The sequence below is a fragment of the Oxyura jamaicensis genome, chromosome 1 (assembly GCF_011077185.1).
Source record: "Oxyura jamaicensis isolate SHBP4307 breed ruddy duck chromosome 1, BPBGC_Ojam_1.0, whole genome shotgun sequence".
NCBI lineage: Eukaryota > Metazoa > Chordata > Aves > Anseriformes > Anatidae > Oxyura > Oxyura jamaicensis.
Window position 1 is genome coordinate 40,078,786 of NC_048893.1, and position 22,131 is coordinate 40,100,916.

General features: G+C 38.1%; 1 protein-coding gene across 1 annotated transcript in view; it reads left to right on the top strand.

The window, feature by feature from the left end:
* Positions 1-22,131, top strand: part of ZDHHC17 (zinc finger DHHC-type palmitoyltransferase 17) — a 72,320-nt gene that overhangs the window by 21,128 nt on the left and 29,061 nt on the right. The window contains exons 3-7 of the mRNA XM_035334564.1: positions 8,409-8,531; positions 12,913-12,990; positions 14,408-14,552; positions 19,905-19,969; positions 20,710-20,872. Coding sequence (XP_035190455.1) covers positions 8,409-8,531; positions 12,913-12,990; positions 14,408-14,552; positions 19,905-19,969; positions 20,710-20,872 — 574 coding nt within the window. The remainder of the gene's footprint in view (positions 1-8,408; positions 8,532-12,912; positions 12,991-14,407; positions 14,553-19,904; positions 19,970-20,709; positions 20,873-22,131) is intronic.

Sequence of the window (22,131 nt, forward strand, 5' to 3'; positions counted from 1 at the left end):
TTGACTGACCCTGCAGTTGTTGCTCTATAGAGTTTAATAGTAATACTACAACCTATAATCCTCTTATCAGGGGATTCCTAGAAATTAAAGCACTGGTATAACACTGAACTACCTGCTTCCTAGAGGGATGGAACTATGACACCAGAAGTGACGATTTTGCAAATTACTTGCTTCCATTTTTGTATGCTCATTGTATTCTTGAAGCCCTGAAACACATTTGTCTCTTATCCCTCAGGTTTAGGTTGATCTGTGCTTTCAGCTGAGGTACTGTAATCTTTATCTGGTCTCCTCTGACAATTAACAGGGCTGTGAGTTACCTGTTACATTCCTCCACAGTCTTGGTGTGGTGTAGTTGGTGAGAAGTCCTCTCCTCTGTAAGAGGACTGCTGTTTCCTATCACAGCCCAAATGCTAAATAGCTCAGGGAAAGGTGACTCGGCATGGGTATACGATCAAATTTATGCTAGTGGTATTCCTTGTGACCTCCCAGACTAGAGGGATACCTCACCTTTATTTTAAGTATTTACTAAGTGTTGAAGATCGTGTTATGTAAAACATCAATCTTTAAGGGAGGGAAACAAAGTATTGTAAGGCTTGCAGTAAAATAAAGCTGCTAATATATTAATTCAGTGTTAATTAAAAAAAAAAAAGCTCTAAGAAAAATGGTCTCCACAGTCCTGTTGTAGGTCAAGTTTCACATGATAAACAGCAGTGGTGAAAGGGTGCATCACTGATGCATGGTTCCTGCTAAAATGAACAATGTAGGTACTTTTGTAGAAATATAACCTCTTGTACATCTATAACGTTTTTACATCTTTCTTTTTAATAAAAGAGTGATCTTATCCTCTGTTACTTGTCCTCAAATATCATTGTTTAATACTTAGATTAAAATAACTGGTTTAGTTTACCTTTCAGTTTGGTGCTAATGTAAGTTGGATGCCACAAAAAAAAGTAAAATAAAAGAACACTAATGTATCTCCTAGAACTCCCCTCCCCAAGCAGTTCCGTAACTTCAGTGACAATACAGAAAAACAGAATGAAAATTATATTCAGTCTCCTCAGTTTTGGCATTTGTTTTTTTGTTTCCCCAAATTCACATGTGCATTCAGCTAGGATTGGCAGCACAGTTTTTTTTGTTTGTTTGTTTTTGGTTTTGTTGTGTTTTGTTGTTGTTGTTGTTGTTGTTTTTCCCCCAGGACACTTCAAAACCTCCCCAGAAGGATATAAGTTTTCTCAGTGCAATGATATCAGGTGGCAGCTGGGGTGCTTACTGTTAATAAAATAAAATCCTGTTGTTCTCAGGACTGATCTGAGAGCTAATTATAATAATAAAGTTGTACATCTTTCTGTTTCTTTAAAAAACAAAACAAACCTGACACTATTAAAAAGACAAACATCTGTCTGATCGTGCCTTCCAAAATATTTGTCATTTACTGTAAGACCACTTAAATCGTAGGCTTCTTGACAGAGAGAGGGTGAATTTCACCATAGCATGGAGTTGTCAGTTATGTTTGTGATAATCCACACAGGAAGCAGTCAGTCGCATCATATGAGTACCTAGTCAGTCATTTGATCTTGTTCAGTCACTGTTCATGCTGTATTTCATGTACTACATTATTAAAAGTTTCTCCTGTGAAATCAACTAGCGTTGTTTATTGCTGCAACGCATACTGAAATGGGGAACATAGCTCCTTAAATTCTAATGTTGATGATGTAAAATGGAATGAAAATGTTTAATTCCTCTCCACTCTCTACATGCTGTTTGACTGTAGAATTCTGCTTTCAGATGTTGACTTTATTGGCACATGATTACAGAGAAATAGAAGTGTTAGTAAAATGATGCATTTGCTTTTATGTTTCTCAGCAGGTCAGAATGATAAGAGCTTGCAAGCTCGACACATTTTTCGAGAGAAATATTTTGTTCTTTGTTTTGTGCCACATTGGACTGTTCATGTGCTTTATCTTCTTAGTTTGTAGTTTGAGCAGTTACTAAATTAACTTGTTTATACACTGAGCTACAAATCTGATAACCTCTTAAAATCAAATTAAGACTGTATGGAAAAGAGCAGTTGAATTAATGTTAATGGTGCAAAGAGTTTATCAGTATTTGTGTTTTTTTCCCACTATATTCCTGGTAAGTTCTTGCATAAACTAGATCTAGGCATGATTTATACCAAAAATACACTATTTTTCAGAAGCTTGTGCTGGAGTAAAAGTGATAATATTTACTTTTAATACACATTGATATGAAGGACACTTTCCATTGGCTATTTTATGTGTCCAAAGACTTTTAGCTAGAGTTAAAAGCACTACTTTCTTAACCCTTCACATTGTAACATCCACAAGATGTTTGCAATCTCTTGGCATCTTGTATTCAATTATAGCAAAATTCAAGTTGATTCATTTAAAGTTTCCACTGTTTTTGAAAGTAGAAGTAGGCCACTCATATTTGAAAATTTATTTTCAATGTACTAGTAAAAAATGGGCCATTCTTGCTTTTGCTGATACAGTAATGTTAGATACTAACATTTAGTAAGTACATCATCTGGAACTGCATGGCAGGTCTATTATTTTTTCTGTCTCTAAACCGGTACACAGCCCATCCTTGGATTTTGTGGTTTTCTCTGATACCTGCTCTCACTACATGAGATGAATGGAGTTCTCTATAAACTAGGAAAAGCCATAAGCTGTTTAAAAGTGGAAATGTGACTGCGGCTATTTCAGGTCTGTTTATTTCTGTTCCTTATGGATAAGCACCAGTAGCTCTGCATCATCCAAGTTGGAGTCAACTTTGAATGTGATGACTTAGGAGAAGCACCATGTTAACATAGTAACTTAAAGCTTATTGCTGGCTGTTTTGTTTTAGATCTTAAGCCATGAAACTAAGGAAAAATAGCTAACGTGGAGAAGGTGGAGAATAGCTAAGGTGGAGAAGTATATGGTGGGTTATGACCGGAATTAACTCTGGAACAAGTTAATCCTTGCTTTGTGATTTTCAGCTCTGAGTGAATAGGCACCTTCTGCTTGCAGTGACCTTGAGCAAATTCCAACTGCTAGAAGTGTGTTAAATAACTATTATGAACATCCGTATTAAACATTAATAAGATTAATAACGTTTGTGGGTTCTGCAAGATTGATTCCCTGTGCTCAAGTATTATGGTTTCATTATTGCAAGATTAACTTTTCTGCTAGTTTCATTCACCAGTATCATTAAAAATGAGATCTGTGTGCATTGTGAAGTAGTGCAACAAAAATACGCTGGATCTATGCTGAATCTTGCTCAGAAATAAATAAATTGGATACATTTGAGAACTGGCTTTTGTCCTCACCTTTTCTTATTATTCATAGTGTACCTGACAAGAAGAAAAAAAGATACATAGAAAATAATGCAAATTGGTGAGGGCTGGCCACAGTGAGGATTACTCCTGTTTTTATTTCACCCATCCACAGGGGAGGAAGGTCAGATTGTGACAAAAGTACGTGTTCTTTGCCTGCTCATTTCAGGCTCTGGAGTTTATATACATACCAGCTTTAGCAATATAATTTAAGTTTGAATGGAAGGGTGTTGTTTTTTTAACCACATTAATAACATAGCCACAACTGTCTAGCCAATCTGAGGCTCTGGATTGCATACAACAGCTGAAATTCTCTTGTCTCTCAACATCATTGTTCAAGGTTCATTAGGCAGCTCTTGAGTTTGCTCAAGAGCAGCTTTGCTGTTGAAAACAAAGCTGTCTTACTGTTTAACACACCAAAAAAAAGTGAAAGGCTATGTTAGTATTTAACTGCCATCATTCATGGGAATGAAACTTCAAAAGGCGAAACAAACAAAAAAAAAAAGATTATTTTTGTACTAATTGCATTTCCAGTTAAAACAGCTTTGATTGGATTTGCAGTGATAGTAAGATAAGGGAGTAGGCACCTGGCTTGTATACAGGTTGTTGGTCTGGTGATGTGCTCGCTGAAGAGAGATACCTTCTTACTATTGTGACCAGTTTTTATGTCGCTCATATGGCAAAGCTAGCAGTGTATAGTTTTAAGACTGTGCTTGCAGACAAAAACCAAAGATTACACATTGAAAACACAAAGGGATTCTAGGATACTATTCTTGAAAGTATTAAATTAAAAATAAGATGACAAAATACTATAGTTACTGAATTGGCTTAGATTGTGACAATGAAGTGAGCTTGCACAATGGGATTTTTGCTCTGGAAGAACTAGTCCCATTTTTCTCAAGAACAAGACAAATTCAATAATATTGATTTAGATTCTTAAATTATATTCCATTGATGCTTACAAATACCATCCTCCAGAATTCACCCAGATGCCGAATTTGTTGCAGTAATATACTAATCTGTTGAGAGGATTTCAGTCTTCTCTCTTGAAGGGACTACACCCCTTCATAGCAACATTATGGGTATGCTGAGTGTCCGAAATAGATGGCTTTCAAATTTTGTAATCCAACAGTGCATCATGAACATTTGGAGAAGACAAAGTGAAGTCAGCTGTGGCAAACTGGTGAAAGAAAGACTGCAGAGTATGTTAAGAGAAGAATGCTACGTTTCTAGGACAGAGCTCAAGAAACTATGGCTGCATCAGATTCGGTGTTTTCTTCTATTTAATTGTAGAGAACATACTGTTTCCAGTAATACCAACAAATTGCTGTAAATTCCTAACCTTTTGCCAGGTGGTTTTTGTCTATCTAGATCCTTACATCCTCTTGTGACAATAAATTAGAGTTATTAAGTTATACCTTGTTACATATTTTATAATCAATTATGAACTCCAGATGCTGTAGTATGGCAATGTGATATACAGACAATCAACTTTGAGAAATTCCGAAAGCATGTTGAAGATAATTCTCAAACAACAGATGTAGGAGGCCACATTTCCTAGCTGGTTCACTAAGTACTTATGACAGGAAGGCCTTGTGGGAGATGTGACAGGAGGTTACTGTCTTGGCCACAGTGGTCATGAAACAGTTCAAAATTTTTGGTATAATGTGAAAAAAGGTCTGCAGTGTTGCCACCCTGGATTTTAAAAGAGCAGACGTTAAGCTCCTCAGGGAGTTAGTTGGCAGTATCCCTTGGGAATTGGCTCTGATGGTTTTAGGGATCTGTGATAGTGGGTCACTTTTCAAGGGCCGCCTCTTAAAAGCGTAGGAGCAGACACTCCCATTGCCTCTGCAAGTCAACCAAGTGGGGCTGAAGACTGGTTTGGTTGAACAAGTAACTCTTGGGACTAGGGCAGAAAAAAAAAGTCACCTCTGGAAGCAAGGTCCGGGCTTCACGGGGAAAGTACAGAGCTGCATTTTGCAGCTGCAGAGAGAAAACAAGAAAAGCTGAAGTCCAACTTGAGCTGACGCTAGCCAGTGTTGTGTCACGCAATGAAAAAAAGGCCTTTTCAGCTATGTCAACACCAAGAGGAAGTCTAAGGAAAATGTAGGACTGATACTTGAAGATGGTCACTTGGCAATTAAAGATGAGGAAAAGGCAGAGGCCTTTAATGCCTTTTTTGCCTTTAATGCCTTTTTTGCCTTAGTTCTTAACATTAATGATAGATCTTGAGCTGCCTGGTCCTCTGTGTTGGAAGGCCACGAATGCGGAAGAAATGACTTTCATTTGTGGCCACTGAAATTGTGAGGGACCAGCTTTATTTATCAGTTGAGTATTCATGGTACATGGGGCTTGACGGAGCTCACACCACAGTGCTTGAAAGAGTTAGCAGATAAGATAACTGGACACCTCTCAACAATTTACCAAAGGACTTGGGAGTCTGAGAAAGTCCCTGCTGACTGACACCCCACTGGTGTTACACTGGTCTGCAAGAAGGGCATGTGAGAAGATGCAGGGAGCTACAGGCCTTTTAGTCTAACCTTTGTCTCTGGAAAAGTTACGGGGTAGAATATCTTGGATAAGATATTGAAAGGCAGTTTAAGAACAAAGCAATTATTAGGCATAGTCAACGTGGGCTCGTCAGGGGAAAGTCCTGCCTTAGTAATGGCAGAACCCCTGGCAGCCAGAAGGGCAAACTGTTGGTTGTGCTGAACACCGCATAGCCAGCTGGTCAAAAGGGGTGATTCTCCTGCTGTTTAGTGTTGGTGCAGCCTCATCTTGAATATTGTGTGCAGTTCTGGGCTCTGCAGTATAAAAAGGTAGTTAAGGTGCTTGAAAGCACCTAGGGGAGGGCAGCAAAGCTGGTGACAGGACTGGCAGCCTGTCCCATGAGGGCAGGCTGAGGCCCTCGGGCTGCCTGGGCTGGAGACAAGGAGGCTGAGAGGCGACCTCCTGGCTCTCTGCAGCTTCCCGAGGAGGGCGAGCGGGGAGGGAGGTGCCGGCCTCTGCTCCCCGGGGCATGTGGGGACAGCCCAGAGCTGCGCCGGGGGGCTTCAGGCTAGGCACGAGGAAAAATCTCTCTGTGAGGGTGGCCAAACCCTGGAACAGGCTTCCTAGTGAGGTGGTTCATGACCCGTGCCTGTTGGCATTGGGGAGATAATGCCCTCAGTGTTTGGATAATGCCCTCAGTAATAAGCTTTTCAGGTTAGCCCTGAAATGGTCAGGCAGTTGGACTAGGACTACATGACATTTTAGATCCCTTCCAACTGAACTGTTCTATTCTACATACTGTGTGGCAAGGTCAGAATTTGCTTTCTTGTCTTCTAGAAGTCCTGCTTTCACTGCATCTCCTTTACTATCTTGTCGCCTTGTTCTTGGCTAAGTTGCCCACAGTTGTCCTAACTTGTTTCAGTGGCCCTTGCTGCTGCAGGGACAGCCAAGAATTGCATCATGTTAACTCATTTAAACAAATACCAGAGATCATCCGGACTTAAAGCCTTATCACTTTTCCTGGCAGTTACATGTGTCTGACTGGATGTATTTTGTCTAACTGGTTGCATATTTTTGAGTCTTCATAAACCATACCTTGTCTTCCCATCCTCCCCTTCTCCCCCCCAGCTGATTTAAAAACAAAGCTTTATTGTCAAAATAATTAATGACTGCTGCTTTTTTACTGAGTCTGAAGAACCAAGCTATACAGGATTGTTTCCAGTTTGTATGTGCTGCAGGCAGTCATCTTTGTTCTGCTTTTGTAATGCTTTTGAAAGATTACAGGCATGACAGCAATATCTAGCATTTTTCATAATTTCCACTGTGACTTTCCTAAGAAGTAGAAAATATGATTGAAGTAGGTTGTTATGTGTAGCACTTTTTTTTTTTTTTTTTTTTTTTAAATACTGTCCGATTAATGTGCTTGAAACCTGGAGTGGGCTTGGAAAGCATTCCTGAGGTTATTTGACTTGATTCAATTGAGTCTTCACTATGGCAGAACTGTCTGGGTTGAAGAGCCATCCAGACATATTAAAGAAAAAGCAAGAATGGTAACTACCCTGGAAAAAAGGTCTGGATGCAAGTTCTGCCAGCTCACCCAAGGGGAGCAAAGGGGCCTTCAGTTGTCTAAGGCAGTGGAATACGGAAGCAACATAAGGAAAACATACTTAAATTCCAACTTTGAGAGGCTGTTAATATTCTTCTATAGCACAAGTCAGGTGCCACAAAGAGAGGAAGCACTGAACTTGATTTCAGGTTGTGCCAGCACCAGTCTCCTCGAGACTTAGAAAATCCCTGTGGGTTGTGCAGACATTCAAATGTAATCTTAACATGCCTTTCTACATTGCTTTTATTGCCACTAAAAATAAGAGTAACACAGTGTAAGCATCAGGACAAACAGTATTTGATATTGGAGTTAGTCCTGCGTTAGATGCATATGTGATGTTTATGATTCCTGAATTGTTTCAACTTTCAAAATACAGGCATTTTTTTTATGAAGTTAGCTCACAGTTTATAGTTGTCCTTAATGAAAGCATTAATTTCATACTAAAACAGAATTTTGAAGGGATATGATAAAGCAGTACCAACTTACATGAGGCAAATTGTTCTTTGTTATCTGAGAAGCAAAATGGAAAGCGTCAGGGATCTGTTAATGTTTCTAACGGATCTGATGATCTTGTTATCTGTTCCACTGGTTTTTGGAAGATACTTTCAAATTAGTTGGCCCTATTATTTTGGCCTTCAAGAGATGGAAAGGAAGGAAAACAGATGTGGGTGAAACAAATATAGCTGAGTCTCTGGGAAGAGGAGAATCCTGTTTTACACTAGGCATCCAACTGATCTGTATTTCACCTTGTTCTAATATATAGTTTGCTGTGGAGACAGTTCTGTAAAATCTTGAGTTGGTTAATATAACTTCTGCCAGTGAAACTTACTGCTGTAAGAGATCTGTATTCATGTAGGGCCAGAAAGTCTCTGCGTTGTTTCTCTTACGTTGGAGGTTGTGTATTATCATCACACAGTGTTTGCCTAACTCGTTTTTATGCAAGGTAACAGCTCTGAAAATCTTATTTTCTTCTTCAAGGTATGGAATATATGAACGATGTAGAGAGTTGGTGGAAGCAGGTTATGATGTACGACAACCAGACAAAGAAAACGTAACGCTTCTCCACTGGGCTGCAATCAACAACAGGATAGATCTGGTGAAGTATGTATTATGCTTAAAGTGATATATAAACTAATTGCATCCTTGAAAATACATTTTTTAAAAAATGCATTAGTCTTAATTATCTCAAAAAGTCAATTTTTGTTCTTAAAATCTGAGGGAGGGGGTAGTAGTCAAAAGACCTAATCTGCGTGTTTTACAGACACCATTTTGTTGACATAGTTAACAGAAATAAAACCTGTTAGGTGCCTAGCATTTGAGCTCAAGCTTTTCTCAGATGAGATGAACCTGTGGAATAGCTGTTCAGCTGCATGTGTAATTCCTGTTATACTATGGTGGACTTGCTGAAGTGACAACTTTTTTTTTTTTTTGGGGGGGGGGAATGTTATACAAGATGATAGTGAGTATTTTAAATAAGTGAGATTAATATGATAGAAGGGGCATCCTTCTTCATTCATCATTTCAGTAAGTTATGAGTTCAATAACACTTTTGCATTTTAAAAACACAGCAATTACAGTGGTTAATATTGCAGCACCTCTCCTTTCAAGTAATAAAGGACAGTGGTGTGAGATTTGGGATATTTTTATGCTTCTCAATCTATGAGTTCTAGACCACAATATTTGAGGCTGTGATTTAAAACCTATTACTATCTTTCAGAACACGAAGAGCTTAAATCCTGAAGGGTTAATCCTTAGTACTCGCTGTTTTACAAATCACGAGTGTGATTTGTAAGAAACATTGAACATGTTTCTTTTCTCTACTCGTAGCAAGATGATGAGCTAAGTATGTGCAATCGAATCTAAATACACAAAATATTATTGAATCAGCAGGATTCTAGGATATTTGGCCTAAACTGCACATCTCCAGTCAGTCCACTTTTCAAAATATTTCTCATGAACGAAGGTAAATGTACACAAAACCAAATGCAAAACATCATTTTAAGCATTTTCTCCCCATACATGTCCATCACCAGTGCCTTCATCAGAACAGATCTTGAGTTTCTTGAAGTTGCCTGCAGATCTTAGGTTCATATTTCTCTTCTTGTTTTCAAAGGACGTTGTTTGTCCTGATGCAGTTCTTTTAAAAGAAGGTTAAAGGTAGATAAGATTTAGCTCTGCTAAGAAGGACCTTAGAGTCCCAGTGCACAGCAAACTGACTATGAACCAACAATACACACTTGCTGCAAAAAAGGCTAATGTTATCCAGTACAAGAAACATATGGATATACCTGGGGTGAGTTCAGTGCAGGGTCACAAAGATGATTAAGGGACTGGAGCATCTGATGTCTGAAGAGAGGCTCCAAGAGCTAGGGCTGTTCAGCCTGGCGAAGAGAAGTCTCAGGGGAAAGGATATTAGCAATGTCTACAAATACCAGATGGAAAAGGAATAAAGAAAACAGAGCCAGAGTTCTATCTTGTCTGACAGGACAAGAGGAAGTGGGTACAAATTAAAACATGTGAGATTCCATCTGAACATCATATTTTATTTATTTATTTACCCATGTGTGAGTGGCTGAGCACTGGCACAGGCTGCCCAGCGAGGTTATACGGTTTCCCTCCTAAGAGATCTTCAAAAGCATCCTGGGCATGGCCCTAGGCCACCTGCTGTAGGTGCTTAAACAAGGAAACAATAGCTTATGCAACAGGTTTTATGTCTTTATTGTGGGTAGGAGCTCTGACAGGAGTGCTGACATCTTTCCCAGGTCTCCACCATTTCTGTCCGTTATGTGCAGTGGATGATTCCATTACATATGTTGGCTAGTGAGCTTGGTATTGCAGAGAAGGAGTCTCTGCAAATGGTCTCATGATGCAAGGTCTTAGTGCCTGTCTTACTGGCTGTTGACTATATTGTGTTGTCACCCTGATGAGGGAGATTAGCAGCTCATCTGTGGAAAGAGCAAATTTAGAACTAGACTTCTCTTGTTCTCAGAAGTTTGTCATCCATACTGTGGAACTTGTGGATTCAGCCTAGATACCAGTGAAGGTACTTCATTATGAAAACTACAGAACCTGTTCTTATTTCTACAGGATCAAGTGTCACCCAAGTGTCGGACATCCATAATGTCATTCTGGTTTCATCATGACACTGATCCATTGCTCTGTCTTTGACTCAATTTTGTGAAAAGGCAAAAATTAGCATTGTACCTCTACCGTTACCTAGTGACTACATTTCACTATCCCTGTTTCTCCAGACAATGGTTTCCCTTCTACTTTTCCTCTTTCTAGCAATGTTGACTGCAGGCACTTGAATTTCAAAACCACTGAATCCAAACAGGGGCAGTTTACAAATGCATGACGAAGTCTTAGTGACTGTAATGCGGAGATCAGTGGAAGTATTTTCTTCCTAAGCCGACCTCTTAACAGATCTGCTTGCTTTGAATGTAAGTAGATTGCCTAAGTAGGACTTGCACACCTGTTATCTTCTAGCGTGGATGCCTGGATGACCAAGTGAGAGTCAAATCATTCAGTTCCTCCTTTCAGTAACATGCTCATGAAGCACAAAATTGTTCTATTTAGATGTTTATCTAGACCAGGAAATCAAGTTCGTGGACTAGTTTTGCAGAAAAATCTCCCCATCCATGTGTACTGTAATACAGTGATAAATCTCAGCTTAGTCTAGAACACCCTCAAGGAAACGTAAAAAGTTATTTCAGTGTACCATCTGGCAGGAGACGGTCGCCTTGTATTTTCCCAGTTGTCAAACTGCAAGTTCGTCATTCTAAATAAAATGTACTAGCCAGTAAGTAATGCTTCTGCTCAGTAAAATCTGAACATATTCTGCGTTTCTGCAGGGACCAGTGTTTGAATGAAGGCAATCTGTTTAATGTTCACCTCCCCATGAGTGGCTGTCACATCAGTGAGATGGATCCAAGCTTTGGCTGTGAATGTCTGTGTTGTCTTTTTATCTAGACAAGATTTCCTTGGGAACTCCTTCCTAAAATGGACTGAATCTGCTTCTCAGTGTCTTCTGAAATTTGTTCTTTAGTAACTGAGACTGCTTCACAACAACGAAATGCCGTCCCTTTAGCTTATACAGGCTTTGCCTTTTCACTTCCACAGGACCAAGACTTTCAGAAAATTTTCCGTTGTCTTTGAAAAGTCCAAATGCTTAACTTCAGCAGGGAGATGCATTGCGTTGCTGTTCCTTGGGTGTTGGGGAGCAGTAGAGTGGACTATCCTGCATTGATCAGGGTTAGGTATTAGGTTTGTTAGCAAATGCGTTCTTCTGATACTGTTTCTGTAGGTAACTTGTGGTTTCTTTTTGAAGTTTCACTCTGCGAATTGAAAAGCACTCCAGGAGAAGAAGGTAGTTACTTAGAGCAACGTTTTTCAGATTGTTCTGTTTGTTGTCCTTCTTGCCATCTGTCTTGAAACACTTAGAGGAAATCGAGGTGCCAGCAGCGCTGTGCTGAGGATTTGAAGGCCAGTTTGTGTGGGCAGGAAAAGAAGGATCCATACAGTATTTAAAGGTCTTATGAAAGCAAAAAGTCTGCAGGCACAGGTACTCAAAATGTTCAAGCACTTAGAAATCTGTACCTAGGTAGTACTTTTCAAAGATCTTTTAGCTGTAACTTTTTGCCATTGGCATTTACAGTAGGGAATGAAGAACCAAATTTCTGTGCCTTGTGGGAAGACCTGGTTTTTAAAAACAAGAATTTTTGCTTTCACAAAGCAAAAATAATACTGCCAGCTTTGTGTACCAAATAAAACAGCAAAGAAAGCAGTTAGCCAAAACAGTACAAATGACTGAGTATAAATGGTTGTAGTTAAATGTGGATTGCTTATTTTGTTCCCATCTGTTTAAAAATATTCTTGAGGAAAAGTTAATCTCTAGCCCATCATTTAGAAATATTTTTAAAGTACTCAAATGTTTTTGTCCTGTATTTAATATTGTACTACAACAGAGAAACATGTAAAATCTTTATACTTGGCTAAAACTGTAACTTAAGGAGGAGCTCTTGGAACAGTGATTTCAGCAGGGATTTGCAGTGATGATACATACTCTGAGATTAATTGTATGTAGTTTTGTCATCTTTGCCAAACTTCTCTAAATATGCTAGTTTTCTAGCAGCATTTTCCTTTGCCATGAATTCAGAATTCTTTTTAACCGAGCAAGCACCTCTAGAAATTACAGAAGAATCCATTTTATCAAATACTTACATGGTAGCACGGTCCGTATATGTAGAAGAACTATGCTGTGTTATGTTGGAACCAAGCTAGCAAACAGCAGCGTGCTTAAAACACAGGAAGGGGTGTTCCTATTCTCCTTAGCCATATCAAAAAGGCAAAAAATATTGACCTTTTAAAAGGAAGCTTTTATGAAAGCAAAAGGTCTGACCTGTAATTTCTTGTTTTGGAGCATGCTGTGTCCTTTCTGTGTAACCAAGATGAGCAATAATGCTTACTATTTTTGTTGTACTAGATACTATATATCAAAAGGTGCTATCGTTGATCAGCTTGGAGGAGATCTAAATTCTACCCCACTTCACTGGGCAACAAGGTGAGGAAAAGTCTTCTATAATTTTTTTCCTAGGTGTTTTTCTTAATTTGGTATCTGCTGCCGATTGCTTTATGTGATTGCTGTATTTTATGGAAATACTTGCACAGGAGTGAACTCAGTCGTTGATAACTGCACACACTATGAATGCGGTATGTTTGAGCTACAAGAGCTTTCAGCATTGGTTCAATTTTTGTCTGATGCAGAGAAAGACTTATATGATAGGATAAAGAGTAAAATAAAATTAGTGTCCGTAGTCACCTTGGTTTATTCTTACTTTGGAGATCTTAGTTTTGTCAGTCTTTTGAAGGTCAGCAGTGCTTGTGCAGCTGGGGCTTGGGATGATTTCGTCTGACATTGTCCTTGCAACTTTCTATTATGTGTGTGGATATTGTAAGATACACTTAAAATCAGGTTTATGATGTTGAAAGTCATCTGGGAATGGTGACTGGCTGGGAAAATTGAAGACAGCCATCTGGTAGTGCCTGCTTCTTCAGACAACTGCCTAGAAATGGACAAGAAAGCAGCACTGTCCGTAGTGACATTTTTAACTGCAGACTGCAAAAGGTTGCTTGGAAAATTATCTTGTAGAACATATCATGTATCAAGATATATTTTTTTTTTAAGATGCTAACTTGCTTGTAATACTCCTTTAAAGATCACAGCTTGTATATTTCTTGTTACAGATTGCATTCTATTTTGTGTATGTTAACAGCACAAATATTTGATTAAATTTCCTGGAGTTCATATCTATAATCTATGGTTCTGTGACGCGTTTTCCAGAGCTGCTTCTGACAGATTCAAATATTTTTTAGCTCATGTCAGAAACACTGTGGCGATAGTTGTACACCTTATCAAGTGGAAGGACGTGCCTATATTTATTGCACCAAATAGATATCTGAGCTTTAAGTGTAGTATGGAGGAAAAGTAGGACTTACTTTTCCTTTTTCTTCCTATTTTTATTTTAGTGCTGTTCTTAATAGTAGAAAGTTAAACCATGTGCACTACAAAATACAGGATTATATAGCCAGCTGGACATCTCTTAAACTGCAGGTTTCATACATGAATTTGAAGCAGTCACAATAGACGACTTCCAAACTGAACTTGGGTTTTTTGTTGACTGGTCTTTTAATTCACCACTCACCTAAGCCAATTGCATGTGATGCATGCATTGGCTGCATAGAATTTGCTCGTGTTGTTAAATGAGTGTGTATACTTGGTTGCAGAATCAGATCATGACAATCACTATTTACAAAATAGAAGTCAAAGCTCAGAAGCTCCAGTAGTGTAATTAAATTCTAAATGTATTTGTTTTGTTACAATATTAATATTTTAATAGTTTGTGTTTTTTTTTGTTTTTGTTTTTGTTTTTTGCATATAGTTATTCAGTTGTTTGTTTTCTGTGTTCTTTTGCATTTAGACAGGGTCACTTATCCATGGTTGTACAGCTGATGAAATATGGTGCAGATCCGTCGCTAATTGATGGAGAAGGATGTAGCTGTATTCATTTGGCTGCCCAGTTTGGACATACATCAATTGTTGCTTACCTGATAGCAAAGGGACAGGTAAACTTTAAACAATATATTTAAGTAGATTCTACTCAGAATAAGAAAACAGTTGAAAATTAAATCATTCAGGAAGCACAAAATACTTGCCTGACTAAACCTCAATAATTCAATGTATTTTACTGTAGACTACTATATTTTAATTGATGCACATACCATATGTTAACTTAATTTCTTGGAATAGAGGTCGGAGTACTTTGGCTTTAATTTGTATCTTGGTATAATATATGCCAATTCTAGCTGATAGTCTTTTACCATTCTTTATTTCTACTGAAGTTAATCTTTAACTATTAACAGTGATGATGATAGCAGATATTTAGGAAATATAAAATATTTTGGAATCAGAAACATCAAGTCAAGCATGCGTAAAGAATCCAATGACAGAGTTGTCATAGGATTTCTCTTTTTGTGGACACCTCAGTCTACAACTTTTATTTATTGCTGTTGTAAAATAGCATGTGTATGTAAGTTTAAAAAAAAAAAAAAAACAACACCTTCTTGCCTCTTCTATTACTGTTAGATTTACAAAATGTGTACACATGCACTTATTACTTTTCTCATTGTCCCATCCTTCATTCTGTATACTCAACACTGTATGTTTACCTTTTTGTCTACTCACCCTGCATTACAGTTTGTAGATTTATTCATCCACAAATACATGCTTGAAGCACAAATTTGATTTACTTTGTAAACCATAAAGAAAGTTAAAACTCTTCTCTCTATTCAGTCTTGCTAATACTGCTTCCAATTCTATTCTGTATATTATTTCTCATAGCAAGTGAAGTACAATCCAGTGAATCTGGTAGAATATGACTATGAAATTAGTTGGCTTTGGTCTGTGTTCAGCTGCAAATTGCAACGATATTGTAGAACAACTACTAAGTTTGCTGGAGAAAATGATCTGTGTCTATACAATAAAAATGTATTTTTCAATAAATATTTTTTATCTAAACATTGTTTGGTAAAACATTAGTGTATGACAGAGTAAGCGAGACACAAGAGGAAGCTGATCATATATAATCACTGTATTTCAAGAGCATAGAGATTGGAGAGAAATGCTCTTTTATCAGGAACAAGTTTTATATTTGCTCACAAACTACGTAAAATGAAAACCCCATGCACTTATATCAGAAAAATCTTTCAGATGTTCTACATGTGCCAACTCATGTAAAGCACAGCATCAACGAGGTATAAATAGCCTTTAAAATGTTCTATCATGATTATGAAACCTCTCTGTGAACGTTTAGCTTGCCCTGATTTTTATATACAAACTTGGCCTATTTATTTATCTGAGCATATAATGTTTCAGTCCAAGAGAAGCTGCATGTGTGTACATTTGTACATACATCGACATAAAAGAACTTGCTTTAAGATTTATTTAAAATTCCAAGCTAATATCTTGGTAACAGATCTTTATCAATTGCTTTTTAATGAGGATTCTTATTAAAACTCCCAAGTCTTAACAAGTATGATTTCAATAACCGTTCCATGCCATAAGTTTGAATTAAGAGCTATTTTCAGGAGTTTCAGAAGCACTTTAAAAAGCTCAAATTTAAAATTATTTATTGATTTGTATATTTAAAATATAGTAATATCAACAACATTGCAATAACAATCCCTAAACTCACAGTTTTCTAGTTGTGCTACATCTAACTACAGGAACTACTTAGTTTCTGTAGAAGCTATGGGAGATAAATGATTCTACTTTTTATTCTCCTTCAGTAAGTGCATATGAGGTCGTTAATTCTGCTTTTTGGTCCCAGTGATCTTTACCTCCTTCATAATACCATGATTTGGGTTTGGAAACTTTAACTGCTTTTGCCTACATGGGCTTACTCTACTACTACTTGCAAGTTTGTTTGTTTGTTTAGCTTTTTTTTTTTTTTTTTTTTTTTGTCTTTTGCCTTTACGGAGGTCAGGTTCTCTTATATCCAGAGAGTAGGCTTGCCTTTGTTCTTAACCCAGTTGTAGCACTTCAGTACTAAATGGCAAATAAGTAAGTTTAACAGAATCCCCGAGTGGCTGAGGCTGGCAGGGCCCTCTGGAGCCCACCAGGCCCAAGCCCTTCCCAAGCAGGGCCGCCCAGAGCAGGCCACCTAGGGGCACGTCCAGGTGGCTTTTGAAGATCTCCAAGGAGGAGACTCCACAGCCTCTCTGGGCAGCCTGTGCCACTGCTCTGTCACTTACACATTAAAGATGTGCTTCTTGGTGTTCAGAGGGAACCTCTTGTGTTGCACAGAATCATAGGTTATCCTGAGCTGGAAGGGATCCACAAGGCCTGGGAAGTTACTAAACCAAGTATTTACCCCCTACCTAACCTACAGCACATTAGTTGCAGGATTGTAAGGCCAGTCATGTTTCTTCTTCATGATTGTCAAAACAGACTCTGATGGACTAGATTATTCAGAACACAGCTTCTGTTGTTGAGGAGAACAAGGTAGCTTCTGTTGTGTGCCTTACCTTGCCTGGTAAATTGCCTGTCAGTCTGCACTCGGCTTGTTCCTCTAGAACCCTGTCAAATCTCTTATTTTGGTGAATAACTAGCAAGTCTTGCCCAAATTAGGAAACATTTTCATTCTTTACTGTTTGCTTTTAAATATGCTGTTTCTTTGAGAGTCCAAGTTTCCTTTTCCCTGGCTGACAGTCCATGTAAGAGAGATCCCTTCCTTGTTCAGAACCCTATTTGCCACAAGTATAATAATGAATCTTTATACAAAGGTCTGTGATCTGTGAAATAACCAGCAATGTTTCTGAAGATGATCAAATCTCTGGTCCCTTTCTGTGCAATTCAGCGCATTTCTAACTGGAAAGCATCCTTTGATGCTTTTTGTGCTTTTGAGAAGGCTGTATTGTAACTAACACAGGACTGGTCTGAGCACTACTGTTCCATGCCCTGGTAAGCCTAAATGCTGCTGTGATCTCTAGCTGCTATTCAGAATTCAAATTTGTCAGCTAGATTGCTTCTGAAAAGTGGCTTCAAGCAGCAGAATAGTTGCCACAGCTCCTTTCCATGCTCCTTTCCTGTTTCCTCCCCTATGCTTTTGCTTCTCCAGAAGCTTTTTTGTGAAATCCTTTATTCATGTTGTAAGATTAAATCTGCCTCATCTTTACTCATGCAAAGTTGTTCTCATTCAGAGCCAGAGTTGTCCTAAATAGGAAACAATTTTAGTAATTTACCAGTTATGATTGGTGGTGTTCTCACACTTGAAATACATACACAGGGCATCGGTCTGCACAATTTTGGATCATTGAATCACTGTACTCCCTGAAATCTGGTGCTTGTATTGTGCACGTTCCTGTTCTAAGAGCATAGATGCCTGTCCATGAGTAGTATCAGGCTGACCTGTCAGCAAGAGTTAAATGAGAAGTTAAGCTAAGATGCCTGTTGGTACACACCAGAACAAAGGAACAGTCTCCTGAGGTGCATAGGCTGTTGAAGGTTTACTTTTTTGTCTCAGTCCTCTGGTACTCTGTACCAGAGCAACATAAGTTTCTTTCAGAAATGTGCCCTTTTATTGTGTGGATGTGGTAATGATCTGGCAGAATAACAAAGAATTTTTGACAGGAGCTTTGTTAAACATTTCTTCTATCCACAAGTACATCATCTTTAGTATGACTATAAAGCTCTATGCAAGTGAATCTTAGTTTCTTTGTCTCTTGGTACAGTTCCTTTGAAGAGGGATCTGCCTCCGTCCATGCTGGAGCTTAGTGGCTTATTATGAGTAATAGGTATAGCCTGCTTAGATAATCTGTGCAAGGAGTAATCTGGAGCTCATCTTTTCTTTTTTTTCCCGTCTTTTAACTGTCACGTAGTACATGAAGTGTAGTTTTGATTTGTCAGGTGGAATCACTAAAGGAATCTTTTTTTTTTAACCTCCTTCCAAGCAATCAAGCATCAGTTGTTGGTCACAAAGCTTTGCATTTCTGTATGTAATCTAAAGATGAAAGAGTGATTGTTCACGTCTCAGTAATTCATGCATTTTTCAAAATGAGCTGTTCACACAGTGTGACCTGTGAATCAAAGGCATGCTTCTCAAGGATGAACGAACTTGAGGTTAGGCTGTGGTTCTCATTTCCTTCCCAGTCTCAGCAACAGGCGGCTGAAGGCAGTGCCAACAATTGTGTGGCCCTAGGAGGCTCAAGGCTACATGGTCTCAGTGCGCGTAACTTGTTTCTGAATATACTGTGCAATAAAGTAATGGTTCTCTTCCCCCCTTCATCAGTCACTTTATTTCCGGTATTTTTTTTTAGTCAAGCAATGGAGTAAAAACTCAAAATTGTGCAAGCACTGCTCTGCAACAACTGCAACAACTAAACCGTCAGTGTGTTATCAGCATTATTCTCATCCTAAATCCAAAACACAGCACCATACCAGCTACTAGAAAGAAAATTAACTCTATCCCAGCCAAAGCCAAAATATAAGGGCTGAGGAGAGTAGCATAGGACATATTGATATAGCTCTACTGCCTCTAAGTACAATTGTTCAGGTCTTGAATTGAGTTGGTTTAGAGTAATTTTCTGTTGGCAGGCTGTGGAACTTGCCCAAATGTGCCTGAGGCTCAGAACATTTTTAGGAATTCCCAACTTCCATGTTAGCAAGGCAGAACAAAACCCTGTAGGTAATAGATACTTTCCTTTCTTATCTTAAAGAGTTGTCTCAACTCAGATGCCCTGGATGGTGCTGTTTTGTTATTCTGTGGCTAACTGAATGTAGGTTAAGCGGAATAATGAAATGGTGGTTTTTTTTTGGTTTTGTTTTTTAATTTTTAGTCATCAGTTTAGTCACCACTTGATTATGTGTTAGTTAATTGTTTTCATTAATAGCTTTTATTTTGGCATCAAAATTTTGTGGCCTCCATTAAGTTGATATCCAAATATGTAAATACCCTTGGACCTGTGTGAACTAAGGAAAATTGCTCTGGAAGTGGAAAAATAGCTGCAGCTAGTATTCAGCCCTGAAGGGTGCTAAGTCATGCTTTTAATGCAAATTTATCAAGTAGTTTATTGAATATTGATGCGTTACTTTAGGTTTATCTTACTTTGTAGTGCAGTATTACACCATCTATTTATGTGTTTATGTTGAAAGTGAATAGTACAATTGACATGGCTAGTCTTAAATATCATGGTTATTCCTTAGTTTCCAAAATACACTGGAATGGTTCTGTTTTTGCAGTGGTGGTGTTTATGTCTGTTTTCATTTTTAAATACTATTTTATTATGTGCTAAAAGCTTGCCAGGTTTTCACCGTCTCATTTGGTTAGTCAGAAAATACTGCTGCTTATTTGCAAACCTTGTAGCTCTTGGAGCTTGAGCATGCTTATTTATCATAACAACTTTTTTCTTTTTTTTTAGGATGTGGATATGATGGATCAAAATGGAATGACACCTCTAATGTGGGCAGCTTACAGAACACATAGGTAATATAAACTTACTGCAATTTTGACTCTGTCTTGGCATTAACTAAGTAGCTTATAATGGCAACTGGTTTTGATTTTTGGCGAGTGCTTTGGTTTAACTAGCCAATGTACTTCTTGCAATTGCCACTTCATCTTTCTTCATTTATGACCTGTTCTAGAATGAAGATAGCATTCAGATGTACTGTAATGTGAACTTTAGATTACTAAGTAAATCTTCCTGTGGAGATTATTGGAAAAAGTTGGTGTAAAAAGACAATTCTCCAAAGAGCAATTTAGTCTCAGTTTCCTGCATGGAGAGGCCCCTCTCCTTTGCATGTTGAGAGGAGCATAAGCGAGCTTTTGCAAATACCTACCACTAACATTATCATCCTATTCTATTCTCATGTTTTGGAATGTGAAGTAGAAGTATGACATATTTAGAACTTCAGTTATCTGTCAAATTAATAATCCTATGCTTGCTTTTACAAATCCTAGTACTGTTAGTTTTTGAAAGAAATGAAAACAGAATTGCATACCAGATGTGTTTCATGACATCCCAGAACAAGCTCCTTTTAAACTCAACAGAAACGTGGTTGCTCTTTGGTGGGACAAAATTTGAACCATTCAAAATCATCAGCAAAAAAACTTTGCTATTACATATTGTACTCGATAAACATTCTTCAGAGAAGCTGAACTCATTAACAAGAAGTTGGAATGTATTTGAGTTCTTCTGTAGATCTAACAAGACTTTTCCTTTCTAGTGTGGATCCAACGCGATTACTACTTACGTTTAATGTTTCTGTTAATCTTGGAGACAAATATCACAAAAACACAGCATTGCACTGGGCTGTGCTTGCGGGAAATACTACAGTTATTAGTCTTCTGTTAGAAGCTGGAGCTAATGTTGATTCTCAGAATATAAAGGTAAACAGCCTGTTTTTATTGTAAGTGGTTTAAGGCAGAAATAGCAGAGCCTATGATAAATCTGATGAATAGATGATTCCCGTGGGTGTGGGGGAGATCATGAAGATGGAGTAAAAGTCATGCCACTGGTTTTTAACTTGGAAGTTGGTATTTTACTAATAGTTATGCATAAGTATTAAATCTGACCCCTTTAAAGTACCCATGTAAATAATATAACAGTGGTTATGTGTAAATATATTGGAGCTGGGGTGCACGCTTTAGATTGCATAAATGAAACGCTGTGTATTTGGATTAGAAAAAAAAAAATCTGAATGTCTTCTAGTGAAATTTTGGGGTACCTGTCTTTTTGTTGGAGTGAGATGTGAGACAGTCCATCTCCCAGTGGCAGCAAGAAAGTTTGAGACTGAAAAATATCACTAGGAGTAAAATAAGCAAATGGGTTCTTTTTCACATCAGAACTTTAAGTTGCCTGGTTACTCTGCCAAAACCTCTTAATGAAGCTAGATTCAGCACTAACAGGGCTCGTTTGTAGCGTGTTAGACCAGCCATGGAGCTGTTAAAATTTATGCCGTAGACCTGGAGTCTTTACGAGCTTCTTCAGTGGTGGAGGGTGAGCCTACTGAATCTTTGCTCTACAGTGTTCTTGTCCATTGACTCCAGACTGTTCTGTATAGCAAATGAGATGTACTTCATCGCCTAAGTTGTTTCTTTTGCAATGTCAGAAGAATGCAATTTTAGAAAAGGAATTTTCCACTACTCCATTTCTCTTCAAATATTTGTATTTTTCACCTAATGTTATAGGTGGGGTGGATAGATTGGAAAATACAGCTGTACCTCAACATGTATAAAATACTTATTATCTGATTAAAATAATCTGACCTTTCACCATTTTGCCTACCAATTAAGATGACTAGGCCTTACTTCATTTGGCACAAGTGATAGAAATATGCTTTAAACAAACAAACTTATCCATTTTCTTAAACAGTACGGAACAGTCTTTTTAAGGGTACAATCTACTTTTGCTAGTACCTTTATAGGTTCTATATCCAGTAGATGTGTACTGATGTGAATACATGTCCTAGTCTGTAAAGTCAGTTGTGTGGATGAATTATGCTTCTAGTCTCACTTCTTGCAAACTGTTGAGAAGCTCTTCCCTGTGCCACCTTGTTAAATATATATATATATTTTTTCTTTTTTTTGGGGGGGGGGGGGGGGGGAAGTCAGTGTGTCATAATTTGCTTCCCTTGACAGACTGATGA